Source organism: Brassica napus, chromosome C9 (assembly GCF_020379485.1).
Source record: "Brassica napus cultivar Da-Ae chromosome C9, Da-Ae, whole genome shotgun sequence".
Lineage (NCBI taxonomy): Eukaryota > Viridiplantae > Streptophyta > Magnoliopsida > Brassicales > Brassicaceae > Brassica > Brassica napus.
Genome location: NC_063452.1, coordinates 8,568,453 through 8,588,631, shown reverse-complemented (window position 1 = coordinate 8,588,631; position 20,179 = coordinate 8,568,453). Strand labels below are relative to the sequence as shown.

General features: G+C 36.5%; 4 protein-coding genes and 1 long non-coding RNA gene across 12 annotated transcripts; 2 read left to right on the top strand and 3 right to left on the bottom strand.

Annotated features, from left to right (window-relative positions):
• Positions 1-313: 313 nt before the first annotated feature.
• Positions 314-2,325, top strand: LOC106366428 (protein MID1-COMPLEMENTING ACTIVITY 2-like). 4 transcript variants are annotated; one of them, XM_013806028.3, is made up of 6 exons: positions 314-836; positions 1,057-1,480; positions 1,575-1,646; positions 1,724-1,830; positions 1,894-1,990; positions 2,060-2,325. In XM_013806028.3, the coding sequence occupies exons 1-6, from the start codon at positions 423-425 to the stop codon at positions 2,119-2,121; spliced, it is 1,176 nt and encodes a 391-aa protein (XP_013661482.2). In that variant the 5' UTR covers positions 314-422; the 3' UTR covers positions 2,122-2,325. The 4 variants fall into 4 exon arrangements, with proteins under 4 accessions (XP_013661482.2, XP_022561560.2, XP_022561561.2 ...); XM_022705840.2 differs by having other exon boundaries at positions 324-836; positions 2,066-2,325; XM_013806027.3 differs by having other exon boundaries at positions 324-836; positions 2,057-2,325.
• Positions 2,326-2,411: 86 nt separating this feature from the next.
• Positions 2,412-3,624, bottom strand: LOC106397719 (bZIP transcription factor 27-like). 2 transcript variants are annotated; one of them, XM_013838342.3, is made up of 3 exons: positions 3,128-3,624; positions 2,925-3,002; positions 2,412-2,757 (listed from the first exon to the last, which is right to left on the bottom strand). In XM_013838342.3, the coding sequence occupies exons 1-3, from the start codon at positions 3,512-3,514 to the stop codon at positions 2,686-2,688; spliced, it is 537 nt and encodes a 178-aa protein (XP_013693796.1). In that variant the 5' UTR covers positions 3,515-3,624; the 3' UTR covers positions 2,412-2,685. The 2 variants fall into 2 exon arrangements, with proteins under 2 accessions (XP_013693796.1, XP_013693795.1); XM_013838341.3 differs by having other exon boundaries at positions 2,412-2,763; positions 3,128-3,623.
• Positions 3,625-9,011: 5,387 nt separating this feature from the next.
• LOC106399762 (la-related protein 1C-like) lies at positions 9,012-12,574 on the bottom strand. Its single transcript, XM_013840216.3, has 6 exons — positions 11,363-12,574; positions 10,475-10,883; positions 10,133-10,391; positions 9,950-10,040; positions 9,719-9,790; positions 9,012-9,541 (listed from the first exon to the last, which is right to left on the bottom strand). Exons 1-6 carry the CDS (start codon positions 11,567-11,569, stop codon positions 9,410-9,412), a joined length of 1,170 nt encoding a protein of 389 aa, XP_013695670.1. The 5' UTR covers positions 11,570-12,574; the 3' UTR covers positions 9,012-9,409.
• Positions 12,575-13,536: 962 nt separating this feature from the next.
• LOC106364215 (la-related protein 1C-like) lies at positions 13,537-16,517 on the bottom strand. Of its 2 annotated transcripts, XM_013803837.3 has the most exons (7): positions 16,407-16,517; positions 15,915-16,181; positions 15,186-15,573; positions 14,849-15,110; positions 14,646-14,736; positions 14,432-14,503; positions 13,541-14,241 (listed from the first exon to the last, which is right to left on the bottom strand). In XM_013803837.3, the coding sequence occupies exons 2-7, from the start codon at positions 16,143-16,145 to the stop codon at positions 14,077-14,079; spliced, it is 1,209 nt and encodes a 402-aa protein (XP_013659291.1). In that variant the 5' UTR covers positions 16,146-16,181; positions 16,407-16,517; the 3' UTR covers positions 13,541-14,076. The 2 variants fall into 2 exon arrangements, with proteins under 2 accessions (XP_022561537.1, XP_013659291.1); XM_022705816.2 differs by lacking the exon at positions 16,407-16,517 and having other exon boundaries at positions 13,537-14,241; positions 15,915-16,357.
• A 926-nt stretch (positions 16,518-17,443) lies between these two features.
• LOC106399601 lies at positions 17,444-19,559 on the top strand. 3 transcript variants are annotated; one of them, XR_007328783.1, is made up of 7 exons: positions 17,444-17,568; positions 17,696-18,016; positions 18,208-18,375; positions 18,493-18,574; positions 18,645-18,752; positions 18,879-18,915; positions 19,126-19,559. It is a non-coding gene; the product is annotated as an uncharacterized LOC106399601 (long non-coding RNA). The 3 variants fall into 3 exon arrangements; XR_002659818.2 differs by lacking the exon at positions 18,493-18,574; XR_002656083.2 differs by having other exon boundaries at positions 18,493-18,752.
• Positions 19,560-20,179: the final 620 nt, after the last annotated feature.

The window sequence follows — 20,179 nt, the reverse complement described above, 5'->3', positions numbered from 1 at the left end:
ATCATCTTTGCATATTTGAAATTATTTGATTCCAATATGAGTTTGAAACCACTTTAAATCTGTATAAAAATATAAAGCTAACCAAAATTACTATTAATCGAACCCAATACAAAATAAAATCTAGAAAACTTTACAACTAAAAAATCTGATCCGAACCCTTGTTTTGTTGTATACACCGCTTGAACTTTGACGGTGTATGGGAGGTTAAAACTATACGTGGTAGATTTGTAATTATCTACAGTGACACATAGCCTAGATTCGTAATCCAGAAACTCGTGAAATGTGACTTCAGTTCCTACGTGGCAAGTAAAGACATGAGACAAGATAATCCATTACCAAACTATCACCGAAACACTCAGTGACCTTCTTCACTTCTTCTTCTTCTACTTATCTTCAAGCGGTAAGGACAGAAAGATTCCAAAATGGCTCACTCGTGGGATCAACTAGGGGAAATAGCTTCAGTGGCACAGCTTACAGGAGTAGACGCCGTGAAACTCATCGGAATGATAGTCACCGCCGCGAACACAGCTCGCATGCACAAGAAGAACTGCCGCCAGTTCGCACAGCATCTTAAGCTCATTGGTAACTTGCTCGAGCAGCTTAAAATCTCCGAGATGAAGAAGACGCGTCCCGAGGTTCAGGAGCCGCTCGAAGGGCTTGAAGACGCTCTTAGAAGATCTTACCTTCTTGTCAACAGCTGCCAAGACAAGAGTTATCTCTACTTGTTAGCCATGGGATGGAACATTGTTTACCAGTTTCGTAAGGCTCAGGACGAGATCGATCGTTATCTCAAGATCATCCCGCTTATCACTTTGGTCGACAACGTTCGGGTTCGGGTAAGTCAGTGTTTTATAAATAAAAAAATTATTCAAATCTTTATTCAAATCTTTATTAAATCGTCTATAACCCCCAAAATTATTTTATTAAATTGTCTATAAGACTATAACCCCAAAATTCAGGGCAATGTCTAGAGCCCCTAAAATATTTTTGTAACATTCTTGTTGTTGTTGTTGTTGACATTGTCGGAAAGCTGAATTTGGAGTTTTGTGTTGATAGGAGAGGCTTGAAGTTATTGACAGTGATCAGCGTGAGTACACGCTCGATGAAGAAGATAGAAAGGTGCAAGATGTTATTTTGAAACAAGAATCCACCAGAGAAGCTGCTGCGTCGGTTCTCAAGAAGACGCTCTCTCGTTCTTACCCGGAGATGGGTTTCTGCGAAGCGCTTAAAACGGAGAATGGGAAGTTGCAAGTTGAGTTGCAACGTTCGCGTGCGCGTTATGACACGGACCAGTGCCAAGTCATACAGCGTTTGATTGCTGTTACTGAAACTGTTGAAGATGTAGATGATGAACCTGTGAAAGATGACTCCTATGATGCGGTTTATCCAAAGAAAAGTAGTACTAGAGGGTTGGAATCACCACAACACCAGGAAGAATGGCACACTGACTTGTTGGATTGTTGCTCAGAGCCTACTCTATGTAACCCATCTTCCTCTGTTCTCACTTTCAAGATTAGTTCTTTTTTTTAATATCAAAGATGTGAATAATTAATGGTAAGGTATGAAAACCACAGGCTTGAAGACATTCTTTTTCCCATGTGGTACATTAGCAAAGATATCCACTGTGGCTACTAACAAACAAATCAGTAAGGAATCTTATATGAGGGCAGACTCATTTGTGATCTTAGTCTCCACGAATCTGATTCAAAAACTTTTGTTTCAGCTTCAAGTGAAGCTTGTAGTGACCTAATGGTGTACTCTTTGATACTCTCATGCTGCTGCTATACTTGTTGCATAAGGAAGAAGCTTCGGAAGACGCTGAGTATAAAGGTAATCCACTAAACCTTTGATTCTCTATTATGTCAAGCTCTTAAGGTCGTTTTTATTTGGCAGGGAGGGTCCATTGACGACTTTTTGTCACATCTAATGTGTTGTTGTTGTGCTCTTGTCCAAGAACTGAGAGAAGTCGAGATTCGTGGAGCTTCTTACGGTAAACATATACATTTACAGATAGATTTTTTACAAAGTTTTGAATCTTTTGATCTAATATTTAAAGCAGAAACAGAGAAAAAGAAGATGAAAAACATGACTCCACCTTTACCTCAGTTCATGGAAGAATGAAACTTTTCTAACACGGAGCAGAACATTAATCTTGGATGATTTTCCTTGAATATTTAATTTAAATTAGAGTCTCCATGGATATTATCAGAACGCTCCTTGGTACTTTTCCTTTACATAGAATATGTAAATTATGTAGGTGACATAACATTTGTAATCAATGGACATTTGACGAAAATAGCATGAACCAAACTCGTTGTTACAGTGTTTCAAACTTTCAGTAAACATCAGAAGCCACCATATTTGCTATTATGTGTTTATTTGTCTCTCTCTTTTTAGTTGCTAATGAAGTATACACAAGAAGAAGAAGTCAACAACTGATAGTGAACAAGTATTACAGTGCAGTAATGAAACATTAACAGTGAAAAGTGACAACAGAACCTCATATGTTACTGTGATTTGCACTAGAGCGTAGATTAAGTAGAAAACAGTACATAATTCAGAAGTTTTTTTTCTCTCTTGATACATTTCTACACTCCCTAAAATACTATATCGCCAGGTTTACCTTAGGTAAAAATGTACAGATCTTTTCTTGCTTCTCTGCACCATGATGAGTTGTTGATTTTCTCAAAAAGGAGATGTCCAAGACCGTTGAAGTATTTTCTTTGTTTGGTGTTGAGTTGCTTCAGCCATTTTCAACTGCATCTTCCAAAAATCAGACAGAAAAAAGTTAGGCATAAGTCAACTTTAAGCAGCAGAAGCCTTACACTTGCCATGTCTTTAAGATAGAAACAAAAGAAGTAAATTACTACAAGTAGTATTGCAAAACTTTCTTAGGAAGGAACTAGACTTCTAAAGGTTTGTACCTGCTCTTCTTGTCTCTTGAGTCTTGCATTTTCCTTCTTCAAGTGAACGATTTCAAGCTCCAGCTCGTTTATATATGCCTGAAACATAGAAAAATAACCATTTTTAATACAGAGGAGAATTGTATAGTCAACACTAGGTTATTCATTTTTGTTTCTTTTCATTTGATTCAAAAAGGAGAAGAAGGGTAAGGAGAGACACGTTCCTGTTTCCTAGCTCTGGAACGAGCAGCAGATTCTCTGTTCTTTGTCATACGGTTATGCCTTCTGTCTCCTCTGCTATCATCAGAATCTTGGCCTCTTTTCTTCCCAAAGCAACCAAACATCGCAGATTCATCAAAGTGGGTATCAATGAAGTGAGTGTTCAAGCTTATAACAGTTGCAGGAGGAGCAAGAAGAGAGCCGTGGTGAGTGGAGGAAGACGAAGGTGGTGGTTCCTGATTCAAAGGCTTGTTGAGGAAATCTTGGAAGATGGATTTATTAGGGGTTTGGTTACTCAACACTGGCTCATGATCAATGTTTAGCTGGCGATGTGGGTGAAGCGAAGCAAGGTTGATATCTTTCCATACTTCTTCCATAGTGACTTGAGTCATGTTCTTGGCTTGTGAAAGGGAATGAGATAATTGTGAAAAGAGATAAAATATGAAGAATTTATGTTTCTTATTATCTCAAAACGTTACCCTCATACAAAGCTCAGAACAAGACTTTTATAGAGACCTTAAGAACAATTTAGATCTCTATCAACCTTATCTACACAGCTGTATTACTTCACTTTACACCTCACACCACGACAATAGTATTTCAAAACGATCTGGTAATAGTGTGCCTTGCTTTACCGTACGTCCAGCTACCTCCTCTGTTTTGTCTTTAGTCTGAAGACGTTGAGGACAAGTTACAGCTTCCGCATATGACTTCTTGGGCTTCAGTGTACCAACTGTGAGTTGGGCCTCAGCTGTAACTTGAACCTTACCTTCTACATTCCCCCTCAAACTTGTGGTGGGGGCAATCCCAACACCAAATTTGTTTCTCAATTCTTCAAAGGCTCTCCGAGGCAACGACTTTGTAAAAATGTCAGCAATCTGAAGAGCAGCTGGGATATGTCGTGTCTCTATTAGGCCAAGCGCTACCTGCTCCCTTATGTAATGATAATCTGTATCAAAGTGTTTTGATCTCTTGTACATAGCCGGGTTTGTACTCAGATAGACCGCAGACAGATTATCACATAAGAGCAAGGTTGATTCCGGTTGTTGCAGGCCTAAATCTCTGAGAAGAAATGATATCCAAGTTATCTCCTGCGCTGTTGCTCCCAATGCTCTATACTCAGCTTCAGTAGATGAACGAGACACCGTGGGCTGCCTCTTTGCCGACCAAGAGATAAGATTAGGTCCAAGCAAAGTACAGAACCCTGTTGTAGATCTTCTGGTCTCCTTACAACCTGCCCAGTCACTATCACAGTAAGCTGAGAGCTTCAGAGCCGAATCTTTGCGGATGTGTAGCCCCAAATTCACCGTTCCTTTGATGTACCTCAGTATTCTTTTAAGGAATCCGAAGTCAGCATTGGTAGGAGCATGCATTCTCTGACACACAAAGTTGACAGCATATTGAATATCAGGTCTTGTTATAGTCAAATACTGCACCTTCCCTGCAACACTCCTGAAGTAAGTCGGATCTTGAAACAACTCAGACTCATCATAGTCTGGACGAAGCGGTAGAGGTGTTGCAACTGGATTACATTCACTCATTGCTGTCTGATGAAGTATAACATTAGCATACGCTTCTTGATGTAGGAACATTCCATCTTCATGAGATTGAATCTCAATTCCGAGGAAACAGCTAGGAGAACCAAGATCTTTCATAGCAAACCTATTGTTGAGTGCGGTTAGCAGTTCCTGGAGCAATGTATTATCACTCCCTGTGAGAAAGATGTCATCAACATACAGAAGAAGGACCAGAGTTTGTTTCTCCTTATGATATGTGAACAACGACGGGTCTGACTTGCTACAACTGAAACCAAACTCTATCAGAAACTGACTAAATGTGTCAAACCAGGCCCTAGGTGCCTGCTTAAGACCATATAGAGCCTTAGTGAGACGACAAACATGATCAGGTTTGGTAGGATCAACAAACCCTTCTGGTTGATACATGTATACTGGTTCTTGTAACTCCCCATGGAGAAAAGCACTCGCCACATCTAGCTGTTTCACAGACCATCCTTTAGCCACTGCTATATTCAGAAGCAGTCTTATAGTAGCAGTTCTCACAACCGGGCTAAACGTCTCCAAGTAATCCACTCCTTCTTCTTGACCACACCCTTTAGCTACCAAGCGAGTTCTTCTCTTACGCACAGTACCATCAGAGTTATACTTGGTGGAGTAAACCCAACTGTTGGTCAATATGTTCATATCAGGCGTAGGTGGTACCAATGACCAAGTATGTAGCGTGTGTATCTTAATTATCTCTTCTCCAACCGCACCATTCCACTCTGGATGTTCCATAGCTTCCCAAATGTTCTTTGGCTCCTTTGTGTGATACTGTGACGTTAACATCACATACCTAGAGTTAGGCTTTTGAATTCCAGCTTTTCCTCTAGTTCTCATATTATGTCTGTTCCCAACAGGAGCTTCTTCTGCAGCTTGAGGAATAGGAGGGACTTGATCTACTATAGGGGGTGGAGCTGGTTGAGGTTGATTAAGCTGTTGTGGCACAACTTCTGCAACCGGAGGTGGAATCGGTGGAGGTTGGAGTATCCTTGTTATTTGCTCAGGCCCTGATTCTTGTGACTGCAGCGTAGCCTTTTGCCAAGCCTTTAACAGAGTAGTCTCATACCGAGGAACCAGATTCTTGTAAGCTTCTTTAAATGGAAAGTACTCTTCGTCAAAGATCACATGCCTTGAGATGTATACCTTGCCTGTAGGAGGATACAAACACCTATACCCCTTGTACTGTGGACTGTAGCCAAGGAACACACACTGCAATGACCTTGGTTCCATCTTATGATCAGCCACCGGTCTTAGATAAGGAAAACATGCAGAGCCAAGGACTCTTAGATGAGAATAATTCGGCTTTTGTTTCCTAAGCATTTCAACAGAACTCTTCTTCTCACCCTGATTGGAAGGTAGAAGATTGGTGATGTAGGACGCAGCGAAGAAAGCCTCAACCCAATGATGAAGTGGTAGGTGACTGTCAAACATCATAGATAGACCAAGCTCCATGATATGTCTATGCTTACGTTCTGCAATGCCGTTCTGTTCTGGCGTGTAAGGACATGATATTCTCTGACTAATACCATCTCTTGTCAAGTGTTCTTTAAACTGCTTGCTCATAAACTCTCCTCCCCGTCAGATTGGAACATCTTTATCTTTGTATTCAGTTGATTCTCAACTAGAGCTTGAAACGCAGCAAAAACTGAATAAAATTCTGTTTTATTTCTCAAAGGGAAGAACCAAGTGTATCTGCTGTACTCATCAACAAAGATAACATAGTATCTAAACCCCTGATTCGATACAACCGGAGAGGGACCCCAAAGATCACTATGGATGCACCCAAGAGGTTCTGAAACAAATGAACTAGAAGATGAAAACATAAGACGACTACTCTTCCCCATCTGGCAAGGCTCACAAAGGGGGGGGGGGGGGGTTGTTCTGTTCTTATTGATGAAAATCTCCTTGCAGGCTTGTAGTTGTTGAAGAACTTTGAAGTTTGAATGTCCTAGCCTCTCGTGCCAAACTGCCTCTGACGCTGCAACTTGACGGTTAGAGAAGAAGGCTTCAACCTCATTGTTCTTCAACGTATATAACCTGGCTCTGATACCATGTGAAAAGAGATAAAAATATGAAGAACTTATGTTTCTTATTATCTCAAAACGTTACCCTCATACAAAGCTCAGAACAAGACTTTTATAGAGACCTTAAGAACAATCTAGATCTCTATCAACCTTATCAACACAGCTGTATTACTTCACTTTACACCTCACACCACGACAATAGTATTTCAAAACGATCTGGTAATAGTGTGCCTTGCTTTACCGTACGCTCAGCTACCTCCTCTGTTTTGTCTTTAGTCTGAAGACGTTGAGGACAAGTTACAGCTTCCGCATATGACTTCTTGGGTTTCAGTGTACCAACTGTGAGTTGGGCCTCAGCTGTAACTTGAACCTTACCTTCTATAATAATGAAGATGATGTTGATGAGGGAATTGGAAAATCACTATGGTTGATCTTATGCTTTGCTGATGACAGCATAGAAAGCTTTTTCTTTTGGTTTTGGGATGTCAAATGCTCTTTCAATCTCTCTTTGAGAGAGCAGAGAAGAGAGAGATAGCTTCTTCTCTTTCAATCTCTCTCAATAGATTTGGTCCAGCAGAAGAGACAAAGATGTAACTGTTGTGGAAATAAAAAATTCTTGTAATGACTAGTCACTTAATCCACAATGCGAATGGTGATAATCTATAGTTTTATGACGTCAAACTTTTGTCAACAAGATATCATTTTAAAATTTACAAGATTGATTATCATCCAATTAACATGATTGATCAGCAAATAGGATCAAGCAGACAAGATTAATGCACTGGAACCACTTGCATACACATATACGGACCAAAGTGGTTAAGTTCTTTGTTTGTTTTTTCACGCGCACACAACCAAAAAACAATGAGATAATGATAATCAATTTATTTTAATTGTAGTCTTATCCTATGATTTTATTATGTTTTACTCCCAAACAATAGCTTTGTCACTAAGTAGTAAGCACCTATCATAATCTGGGTATGGCCATATTTCGAGTTAAATATGGTCAAGTGAAACAAAAACAATTACATATTAGTCATCTCAATATCACATGTAAATGTATAACTTTTAATAAAATTTATATAATTCTCATATATATAATATAGAGGTAATGGAAACCAACTCTTGTTTGTTAGAAGCAACTTATTTGCCAACACTAAGAACCTGATATCCATGATACAAAACCTAGAAGCGTGGCAAGATTTTCAATGGAGTTAAATGAACTATCAAGATAGAAGAGTAGATTTGTAGACTTCTCAGTTGTTTATCATCCTCTTTCTGAAAATCAAACAACAGATTCAGTAGCTAAGGTTTCAAAAGAATATCATATGGATTTTATTATATTGGTTGTTATATTCCGGTTTAGTTTTCTACACCACCTCAAATTTGAGTATAGATGACCTGTCGTAAAAAAATCCAAAATCACCATTCCCAAAACAAAGATCGTTGCATTTCAAGCTTTTACTTTTTCGAGGATCATGAAATTGGGGATCACAACTATTCATCAACAATTCTGGAGGAGAAATAGTGGTTACTGGATCATAACTCTAGAAAAGTGAAGATTTTCCTGAATAAACTAAAAAAGTGAATTGATTAGTTTGGAACAGACCATAGTTAAAACTATATCCGATGAGTATATTACATCATCCCAAAATAACAGAAAAAGAGAGTCTACTGCTCACTTTAAATGACATGTTAATCAAAGCAATTAGGCCTGGGCATCCGAGTCTTCGGGTCGGGTTCGGGTCGGGTATTGTCGGGTTCGGGTCCTTTGGGTCCTAGCAATTTAGACCCATATAGGTACCTATAACTTTTCGGGTCGGTTCCGGGTCGGGTCTTGTCGGGTCCGAGTCGGTCCGGGTCTATAATTTCAATACCCGTAAAATACCCAAAATTTTCGGGTATATTTCGGATCCGGGTCGGTTCGGGTATTTAGGACCCGAAATAGACCCGAAGTACCCAAACTGGACCCGAAAACTCTAAAAATACCCGAAGAACCGCAAAAATACCCAAAAATTTATCCAAAATCAGACCCGAAAACCCAAAACATACCCGAATTTTACCCGAATACCCAAATTATATTTTCTAAAAATCTAAAATTTTACCAAAAACCTACAATTATACCCGAAAATCCAAACCCGAAACTTTAAAAAAAATCCGAAATACCAAAAATATACCCAATCTATCACCCAAATATACCTAGTATATACAATTATTTGCGGGTACTTTGGATACCCGAACGTGTCTCGGGTAGGACCCGGACCCGAACCGAGACCGGCGGGTCCAAAAAAAAAAGACCCAATAGGTACTTAGCATGGACCCGGACCCGAACCTGTATTTTCGGGTCGGTTCCAGTTCGGGTGTTCGGGTCCGGGTAAAATGCCTAGGCCTAAAAGCAATAAAAGAAAATTGAAATAAAAAATAAAATTCTGCAAACTAGAGTCATAAAACTCAAAATTTTATTCTACACTACTCTTTTAGCCTTTTTAATAGCTTTTCTCAGTTTGTTATATTTGTTTTGGTTCAAGGACAAAATGTTAATTGACATCATATGCAAAATGATGGTAGCTTCACATAAATCCAACAATCCTCTCTATGCAAAAGCAAAAACTCCTCCAACTTAGATTTGAAGACGGTATACAACCAACTGATTTCTTATTATTATTATCGGCTTTTTGATTGCTTGAACTTGATCGGACTTCTTCTAGTTCTGCTCGAGCTGCATGTTTTGATGGTTGTCAGCCATTGCATATTCTGGGCTCGGATAAAAAGTAACCCGCCAGTCTTGAGGCATAACGTATTTTCTCCAGACATGCCGGTTTCTTATTTCATAGCCCTATAAACAAATACGGAATTGATTATGTAGTCAAATACAAACAAAATAAAATTAGAGAAAAAAAGCTGGTGTACACAGAATATCTCTTCAGTTTCAACACAAGCATAATAAAATGTTTTCAGCAGTGCACCAAATACAACACTGAAACGGTCAAGATTAGATAATTATAAGAAATACCTGCACTTCAATGATATCTGAATCTCGTAGGGAATCCAATATCAGCTGGACATTACTTGCTAGTGCTTTAAGCTGATAAAAATGCAAATACAAAGAAACAACACATAAGTGTACAAGCAGAGAAAATAAAACAAAGTAAGTGCATGTGAAAATATCAATGAAACACGAAACGAAAACATAATTATATAATTTTTTTACCTTATTTTTTTTTTGCAAATGAATTTTTTTTACCTTATTGAAACCAGAGATAAACTCTATATGAACAAAGCCCTCATCATTCATGCGCTTGCGAAGGTATACATCGTTTGGTAAATTATCCTCGCTATAACAAGATCAAAAACAAAAATTAAAGGACATTTTCAAAGTGGTAAACAACACAAATAATATGTATTGAAGTGAAAAGGAAAGTATTACCTCAAATAATATTGAACTTGATTCAGTATCTTGGTTTTAAGGGGAGCTTTTTTATCTTGATTCAGTATCTTGATTTTGAGGGGAGCTTCTTGAACTTGATTCAGTATTTTGGTTTTGAGGGGAGCTTTCTGAGATGGGACCAAGACAGGAGGAGGCTCGATAAAGGGCATGCGGTCAGGATTTTGAGATGGAAACAATACAGCAAGACGGTCGATGAAGGGCATACGATGTGGATGATACATCATTGGTGGTGGCAAGTCTAAGAAGTAAAACATATGCGTAAGTAAAAAAACACATAAAAGTAAAATACAAGGGTGATATTTTCAGTTTGAGTTAACTTACCAGTAAATGCTATAGGATAAAAATAATGCTGAACTGGAATATGCTGAGCATAGATTGATGGTGGTGATGCCCTTACAAATGCTGGTGTACCTCCTCTTGGTGGAGGTGGGAATCCTCCTTGCCCATTAAATTTTCCTTGGGGATTCCAGTTCTGTTTCACATGTTCTTGATTCTGTCTGCCTCCCTGACTTTGATGGGTAACATGTTGGTTCTCTTTTGAATTCTGTTGATGTTGGTTTTGGGTACTGACATGGGCCCGTGATGCAAACTCGTTTCCTTGCTTATGACCCCTAGGAGAAGTGTATGGTAAAGGATTACCATATGAACTTTCTCCTGAGGGTTGAACAACCGTGCCGTGGGTAAAGAATTCTTGGTGCATTCGTTCTGTTTCAGCAAGACTGCTACTTCGCTGAAATAAAAACCAGAGAAGCTACATTACTAAATCATAACATTAATACAGATTTCCGGTTTTAAGAATATGAGAGATAAACTTACAATCATTGTATCTATTCTATATCAAAGGTTACACAAATCAAATCCTCTCAACTTTGTAATCCAAGAGAGGTTACACAAATCAAATCCTCTCAACTTTGTAATCCAAGAGTTATAGCTACTATGTCAACTTCCTAATTAAGTACTTTTATCTACTAGGTCAACTTCGTAACCTTTTAATTCCTTACTAGATAATCCAAAATTTTTAGCTACTAAACTAACATCGTAATCAAACTTATTTAGCAAATTGATCATTAAGCTTTAGCTTTACCAGCATAATCAGCTTTACCAGCATAATCATCAATCAAAGGCATAGTCAGTCCAATAAAATATGCAGAAGCAAAAGAAAAAGTGTATCATATTAATCAAACAAAATCCTAGTTTATTAATTCAAACCTGAGAGAAAAAAGAGACCGATGATGATGATCCGTCACAGCCAATACTTTTTAACGAATCAGTGGAAGACTTGTTCGAACAAAGAGCTGCTTTCGCTGTCTCGGTAAGTGATGGCCACGACAAAGCTTCCATGATTTGCTTGTTCCTAGCCGGTTTGTCCGCATTACCCTCGAACTTCTCAGAGTAGTCTGATTTCTCCTTCTCCATGATCTTTATAGACGAAACAGACGGAATCGACACTGTTAGTTGCCGTGGTTTCAGAAGGTCCAGACGTTTTCTCTAGTAGTTTTTGTTTGTACGAAACTATGATCAGTGTCTTAAATAAACATATATATGATCCCAAAACAAAGAAAAGAAAACTCTTAAAGGTCGGTAAAAGAAAGAATCACGAAACATCTGAGAAATTATGATAAAGGAAAGTCCAATGCAAAATAGAAAAACATAGGAACCAACCAACAAATTTCTCAGAAGATGAAAACGATCAAAACTAAGATGAGACTTCCTCTTCTTCAAACTTTTGATTGTTGTTTAATATATATCCTTTTGTACAGCGGAAAAGAAAATTATTAATTTATTCTTAAAACGAATTTCTATAAGTTGTTAAACTGTAAAATATTATGACACCGTATTGTTAAAACTTTAAAGTTATCTAGATTATTCAGAAAGATTTAATAACAAAATAATAAAATCTTAAAGTATTTTCTAAATATTTTGCAAGATCTTACGGTTGACAAGTATTTCATACACGTCAAATTTATTTTGATCAGTTAAATTAAATAAGGTTTCATCATGAAAATATCAGATATCAAATCATATAAAACCACTAAAACATAACGACTATGTATTACAACTAGAACACAATTCTGCGGAAAAAATCCAAATATAATATACTGACTAAACATGAAAGCTTGACACCCGGTGTTCACCTCCTTATCTAATCCAAGAGAGGTATTTCACCGGTCCGGAGGACTATAGAAATCCACTAGACATATGTGATGAACACGGTCTTTACCCTTTACAATCATCCAACTCTCTCAAGCTTCCCATCTCTCCATTCCTATTTTTTTCTCTCTCACTCTACCTCTCTCTTCTTTCATACGCATAAACATTTCTTTTTGCATTTGGAAAATGAATATATGTTGAAAACGCTTAAAACCACATCTGTTTTTGAAAAAAAAAAAAATTAGAGTTCAGGCTTCAAACTAGAATCACCGTTTATTAATAATTCCGAAGGAGAAATGCACTACATGATGGTGAAATAACAAGTACCTAGGTAATAACCCGCGTCTTGCGCGGAATGTGATTATTAGTTTCGTTATTTTTTTAATAAGGAGATATTAAGCTGTTTAATCTGGATATCGGTTCGGTTTTAGGTTGTTTTTTGGTTTTTAATCTCCTAAAATATAACGATTATTTTAAATCAATATTTATTTGGTTTGTTCGGTTAAAATGTTTGATGTTTTTGGTTTTTTTTCCTGTGATAATCAAAAATTACTATTATTTGTTTGTTTTCATGTTATGAATCTTAGATAGTCGTGATGTCGAACCAATGGTTTCATATTATAGTTTCTAAACGGATAATAGTTAAAAAAGAAAAAAAAATTATTAAGACAAATTATTTTACTACAATTTGGTCGATAGTGAAAGAAGCATTAAGAAAAAGAATATTTTAACTTTCAAAAAAATTTAGATATTTCAGTTGTGGTAAATACTTAGTTATAAGGTGCTCACGTCAATGTGCACATGTATGTGTATGTAAAAGTATATAACGATACTTTTAATTAAAATTAAATGACATTTTTTTTTCAAAATAATACATGAAAAATAAAATTCTTAAAATGAAATTATTTAAAAACAAAAATATTGTAAAATTTATATAAACTATAGTATACAACTTATATATAATTCTTTAAATATATGTATATATGCATATAGCGAATCAAATTTGATATATGTTCCTATAATTATTGATATTTGTGATTTGCTTTTTTTTTTTACGGATATTGCATTTTACTATTTGATTTGCTTCGTAGAGTAACGGATATCTAAATTTTTTAGTTCGAATCAAAACGGATAACGAATCGAATCAAAATTTATGAATATTTTGTACAGCTCTATTCGTAAACAGTAAAAAGAACGTAAAGAAGAGCCATGCATGTGAGTTTTATATTAAAAAAACGTAAAGTACATAGTGCGAACATATTTATGTAGCGTTTGGCTGAGTTTATTACAATGCTTCTACATGTGACATGTGTCTAGTTTAGTGTGAACACATTTATTACGATGCTTCTCCTTTAATATATAAGATATCTCTACTATTTACTACAGTAAAATCATAACTCTAGAAAAGTGAAGTATATAACTGAATAAACAAACAAAAAAAACGGGTTAATCAATTCTAAAACAGACCATAATTAAAACTAAATCAGACTAATATATGAAATCATCCCCAATAACCAAAAATGTCGACTACTGTTAATCCTAATTTATGTAAAACCTGAAAAATGTGCATATTAGAGTGTTATCATAGCAAACTTTAAGTTTCCCCTACACTCCTTTTTCAGTGTTTTTTGTTTGTTTAAGATGCGATGTTAATTTAATTCCAAATGATGGTAGCTTCAAATAAATGTACCACAATCCTCTATATGCAGAAGCAAACTCCTTCAGCTTTGATTTGAAGACGTTATACAACCAAATTATTATTATTGTTATCATCATTTTGATTGCTTGAACTTGCATCCCACTTCTGGTTTTTGCTCAAGCTGCATGTGTTGATGGTTGTTAGCCATTACATATTCTTGGCTCGGATAAAATGTAACCCGCCAGTCGTGAGGCATTACGTATTTTCTCCAGACACGTCCATTTCTTATTTCATAGCCCTATATATACAAATAAAAAAAAACACAGTCACATATAAACTAAATAAAAATTACAAGAAAAAAGCTGGAACACTAAATGTCTCTCAAAATCTTTTCAGTTTCAAGCATAATAAAATGTTTTCATCATTACACCAAATCAAAAGGAAACACAACAATGAAACGGTCAAAAGTGGATAGCTAAAAGAAATACCTGCACTTCAACCATATCAGAACCTTGTAGAGAATCCAATATAAGCTGGATATTACTTGTCAGTGCTTTAAGCTGATAGATATACAAATACAAAGAAACAACACTGATAAGTACACAGCATAGAAAATAAAACAAAGAGTACGTGAAAAATAAACAACCTATTATATATGAATATAGAAAAATGAACAAAAAGATAACTATATAAGAATTTCACCTTATTGAAACCAGCAATGAACTCTATATGAACAAAGCCTTCATCATTCATGCGCATGCGAAGATATACGTCGTTCGGTAAATTATCCTCGCTATAATAAGAGTAAAAAAAGAGAGTAAAAACTAGAGTTCTTCTAAAGAGTATTTTCAAAGTGGTAAATAAAAGAAAGAATAGGTATTGAAGTGAAAAATAAAGTATTTTACCTCAAATAATATTGAACTTGATTTAGTATCTTGGTTTTAAGGGGAACTTTTTGAACTTGATTCACTATCTTTGTTTTAGGGGGAGCTTTTTGAACTTGATTCAATGTCTTGGTTTTTAAGGAAGGTTTTTGAGATGGGACCAAGACAGGAGGAGGCTCCATGGAGGGCATGCGGCGGTTTGGATTTTGACGTGGAAACAAGACAGGAGGAGGCTCCATGAAGGGCACGTGATGAGGATGATACATCATCTGTGGTGGAAAGCCTAAGAAGTATAAATATGCGTTAGGAAAAAACTCGTAAAAATAAAATACAAAATTGATATTTTGAGTTAACTCACCAGTAAAATCTAGAGGATAATAAAATGGTTGAGGTGGCATATGTTGAGCATAGATTGATGGCACAAGTAGTGGTGGTGATGGTCTTACAAATCCGCCTAGACCATTAAAGTTTCTTGGAAGATTCACATGTTCCTGATTGTGTCCACCTCGGTGACTTTGATGAGGATGATAGCTAACATTTTGGTTGTTGTATGAATTCTGTTGATGTAGGTTTTGGGCACGGACATGGGACTGTGATGCAAACATGTTCCTTTGGTTATGACTGCTAGGGGAAGTGTATGGTAAAGGACAACCTGAAGCTTGAGCAACCGCTCGTTGGTTAATGTTGCTATTCGCATCAGTTAATGTTTGTTCCATTGGTTCTAGTTCGGCAAGAATACTACGTCGCTGAAATCAAAGACACATAAGCTGCATTACTAAATCATAACATTAATGCAGATTCCACATTTAACAATATGAGAGATAAACTTGCAAATCATTGTACCTATTCTTCACAAAGGTTTACACAAATCAAATACTTTTTTCCCTTTTGAATAACCCCTAGGCCCTATCGCTAATCCATACCACTATGCCAACTTCTGGTTGATAATCATATACTTTTTTTTTAAAGTAAAAAAGTCATTAGCTAAATCATAATCATCAATCTTTGGCAAAAGCAGTCCAATAAAATCAGATGTAAAAGCCAAAAAGAGTATAAGTAATCGAACATAATTACAATTGTAACAAACCTGGGAGAACGAAGAGACCGATGATGAAGATCCATCGCAGCAAAGACTTTTTAAAGAATCAGAGGATGAACAAGAAGCTGCTTTCGCCGCCTCTGAAAGCAATGGCCACGATGACGAAGCTACCATGACTGGCTTGATCCTAGAATTTCCATTAGAGAGCCTGTTCCAAGCCGGTTTCTTTTCTGCATTACCCTGGAACATCTCAGAGTTGTCTGATTTCTCCTTCTCCATGATCTTTGTAGGTGAAGCAGAGGATACGGATGGAATCTGTACAAAAAGAGCCGTGGTTTCAGAAGCTATAGACATCGTCTCTAGTTAGGTTTCTTTCTATGAAACTCCGATCAGTGTCTTAATACACATCTATGATCCCAAACGCACAAAAAGACAAAATCTCTTGAATATAGGTAAAAGAAACTAAGAAAGAATCAGGAAACATCTGAGAAATTATGATAAAGTAAAGTACAATGCACAAGAGGAAAACTGGGAACTAACCAACAAATTTCTCAGAAGATGGAAACGAGAGTCTCCTTCTTTAGTTTTTAATGTTTTTGTTATATATATGGAGATTTACAAGAAAAAGAATCCTACTGGCATTCGGCTACCGCCCAAAAGAAAATATTTATTAATTACTTTTCTTCAACAAGATTAATAGATGATTATCTCTTAATAGATTCGGTATACTCTGACTACAAAAACAAGTTTTGACAAATCTTTAAATTTATTTTTAAAGAAAACGCACTCAATATTTTGAGTTTCTAAACGGTGAGATCTGATTGGATAATAAGTATTTGTGAGGATCGATGTGTAATGCCTAAAGGTATCTAGAATATTCTTAAAGAGTTATCATGTAAATAAAATCTTCAACAAAGGAAATCTAGTATTAATATATTTTAAAGAAATTACTTGGAATTGCTCAAATCTTACAATACTACTCAAATGAGAGACCATCCACGTAGAATTAAAATATTGACCAATGAAAAACAGTTATTTGACCACGTCATAATATAAGCTACAGAAGAAAGAGAGAAATGGGCTTAGAGTGTCATAAAAAAATAACTCGATCCTATGTCGAAATCCAGCAACCAAGAATCATACTATCTGACGCATCGATAGCGTTCCACTTCGTCTTCACCATCTCGGTTCTCCCTGATGTCCGTTACGGTGAGCTCTTCTTGATCAATCAATGGTGCTCATTAATTCCTTTGTAGTTTCGTTCCACCTCCCTGTCTTTATCCTCATATAAAGATTGCTCAACCGCTTCGTCTGAACTTACTTGCAAGCAAGCACACCCGAAAGCCTCCAGAAAAAATTGAAAGCTCTGTCAACAAAATCCAACCGAAAGTCTCATGTCTCCACCGGCAAGTCTCTGTAGTTCGAATCTAAAGTTATGGCGATGATCAATTTCTTTTTTTTTCTTCAATGGTGTTGATAACCCATTTGAAAAGCCGTCGCCTTTTAGTTTTGATGTCGATTCATTTGATCCAGTCTTACGGATTCTCACAATTTTTTTTGTTTTTTGTTTCGATAAGGTTGAAGTGCGGTATACGATTGCTGTAACATGTGAAGATAAATGGCTCTCGAATACGACCTCTGAATGAAAACATGAAGAAGTGTCAGTATGTCGTAAGTGGTGAGCTCTAGAAAAGGCAAAAAGGTATACACTTTTGATCATCTTGTGCCTCTACATATTGGCTTTACTCTAGAAAAAGAGACTTACAATGAAGACATACATGTGATCTTCAGTTCATCTAGATAATAAAATTAACAAACAATTTTTTCAGGTGGTTGCGCTCTGTCAAGCTCCTTATCTACTAGAAGGAATGATTTTTCCAAGAGCTAAGCATTATCTTTTCTTGATTTGCAAACTTATTAGTTAGCCCGTTATATGTAAAGATTTCGTGTGGAAATATCAAAATTTCATTTCCTTTCTATGTGTGTCATCAGGTGCTTACAGTGACTCAAGAGGCCTTCTGGAAGCTAGGAAAGCCAGCTCAAGCCTTTTGTTTGTCATTTTCATATCTCAGTAATCCAGAACTCACGATGGAGCTAGCAAAGGTGTGAAACAAATCTTAAACTGTGCTATTCGCGGTGAGGGAGATGAGGTAATGCTCTGTTCCAAGAGGTCTTAGTATATGCTACGATTTTACTTCTGACACTTCTTCTCTTGCTATTTGCACCGCCAAATTTTCTCATTACTGATCGACGAAAGGTACGGCCTCATAATCTAAAACTCCTCAAATTGATCACCATCGTTCCTTCTTTGTAATCTAACCTACTCAACATGTCCATGTAGATCTGTTATTTTAGGCTTCATTGGTCTGAACCGTGTATGGCACTACGAATGTCATCTGAAGCAAGTATTTTCCGAGAGCCTCACCATTTCTCCACGAAGAATAAAGACATCCACAGGTTCACTGACCACCAGTTCACCATTTCCTTCAGTCACAACTCCGTGTTGTCGGTAATACTAAGAACCTCTCCTTTCTCAGACGTTTGCATTCCCATCTTTGCTATATTCTGCCATGTTATGTATGTTTGTTCTTAATATCAATAATATAAGTTCCCCTTCTGTTATTAGGGGATGTCATCTTCAGTATTATTTTTTTCCGAGGAAGTGGATCCCACCAGAGATATATGTTTGATTTCGTGCAATGATAATGGTTGTTTATTGCTATCTATTTTGGCATTCGTATTGCTATATTTCTTCATTGGATTCTTCTTTATTTTTAGGCCAAAAATGAATGATGCTTTTCACATAATTCTGTGTTTCCTCTCAATGTCTCGCTGAGATTTCGTTTGACATTCGAAGTGAAAAATAACCAAAAGCGCAAGAAATGAGTAAGACGATCAGATGTTACGCTCATGCTATTTTTGATAAGTTTACTTCGTGGCTGTTGAATCATGGCCATTGTGTAATATGCATATGTTTACAGATTGATGAATCTCTTTTAATTTATTTGTTAGGCTGCTAATTGTTTGAGGGATATGGAGTGCCAGGAAGGTAATTTTGTAAAATTGTATGTGTCTCAGTGTTTGTCCGTTGTACAATCTGATTATGTCTGTGGAGCTTAAAGTCTTCACATTCCTTAACTGGTGTTGTTAGAAGTTGATATACCAAAAGCTTTTGTAAATCCATGTGGCGATTTTGGAATCGCGCCTGCACAGCTTGTGCTAATGTCAAAAGATCACAATATTCATTGCTTCTCTGCAGCAATATTGAGAAGAGAAGGCGAGTGCAAGTGCGGCCAAGAAGCTTCACCAGAAATGGCAATTCATCACAATTTAAGTAGAAAAATAGGAATTATGATCAGAAGAAATAAGGTGATGATGAGATGAATGCATTTCTTATATGCCCTGAAGCGATGGATGCAACAGATCTAAGCTTCTTACCATGTCCTTGCGGATTTGTCTATGTCTCTTCTCCTCTATTCAGATCAACCAAAACGATGGACGTAGCCCACGACGCTCAGCTTCCCCAAACAAGTATGAGAGGACAAGTAGTAACAGTGCTTTATTTTTTAGTTATTTTCTTAGTATCTCAATTGCACACAGCATATTGTTTGTCAACAGATTTTGTGTTACTGACGTTGCTGCATCTTTTGAAAGTTTGAAGCTTAATAAAAGTGAAAGATAGTTGATATGTTATTGATGAAGTCGATTGAATGTTGTTACATTTTATCTTTTCTTTAAAATCAAATTTGTCCACTGCGCTTTAGTAAACACGTTTTCCCGATACTAAAGGAGTTGTGAATGTCCTCCTTATATGCTAAACCAATCTTCAGAAGTAATTCGATTTTGCATCGTAAGAAACGGTAGTAGCAGTGTGTATCGAGGAAAGGAATCAAAGACAAAGAATAATAATAAAAAGAACGAAATCCGAGAAAGATACAAAAGTTTTGAACTATACACAATAAAAAAAATACACATAATCAATCTCCTTGACAAAAAAAAAAACGTTCAAAACAAATGTTTTTACTATTACTTTTAATAATCTCCACTCGAAGGAGAATATTTTTTCGTATAACAGAAGTAAATTTGCAAATTTGAAAACGTCACTGGTCCATGTGTTTTTGTAATATTCAAAATTTAAAAGTTCAAGTTTTCGTTGGGATTATGCGACTTTAAATTGTTATACTCATAAAACTGTATGTTTTAGCGGAAAAGTTGCACTAGTAAAAAAAACTCAAATAGCAACGACAAATAATCGTGGCTATAGGGGAATTTTCGTAGCTATATGGGGGTTTTGCTACGAAAAGCCACGTTTA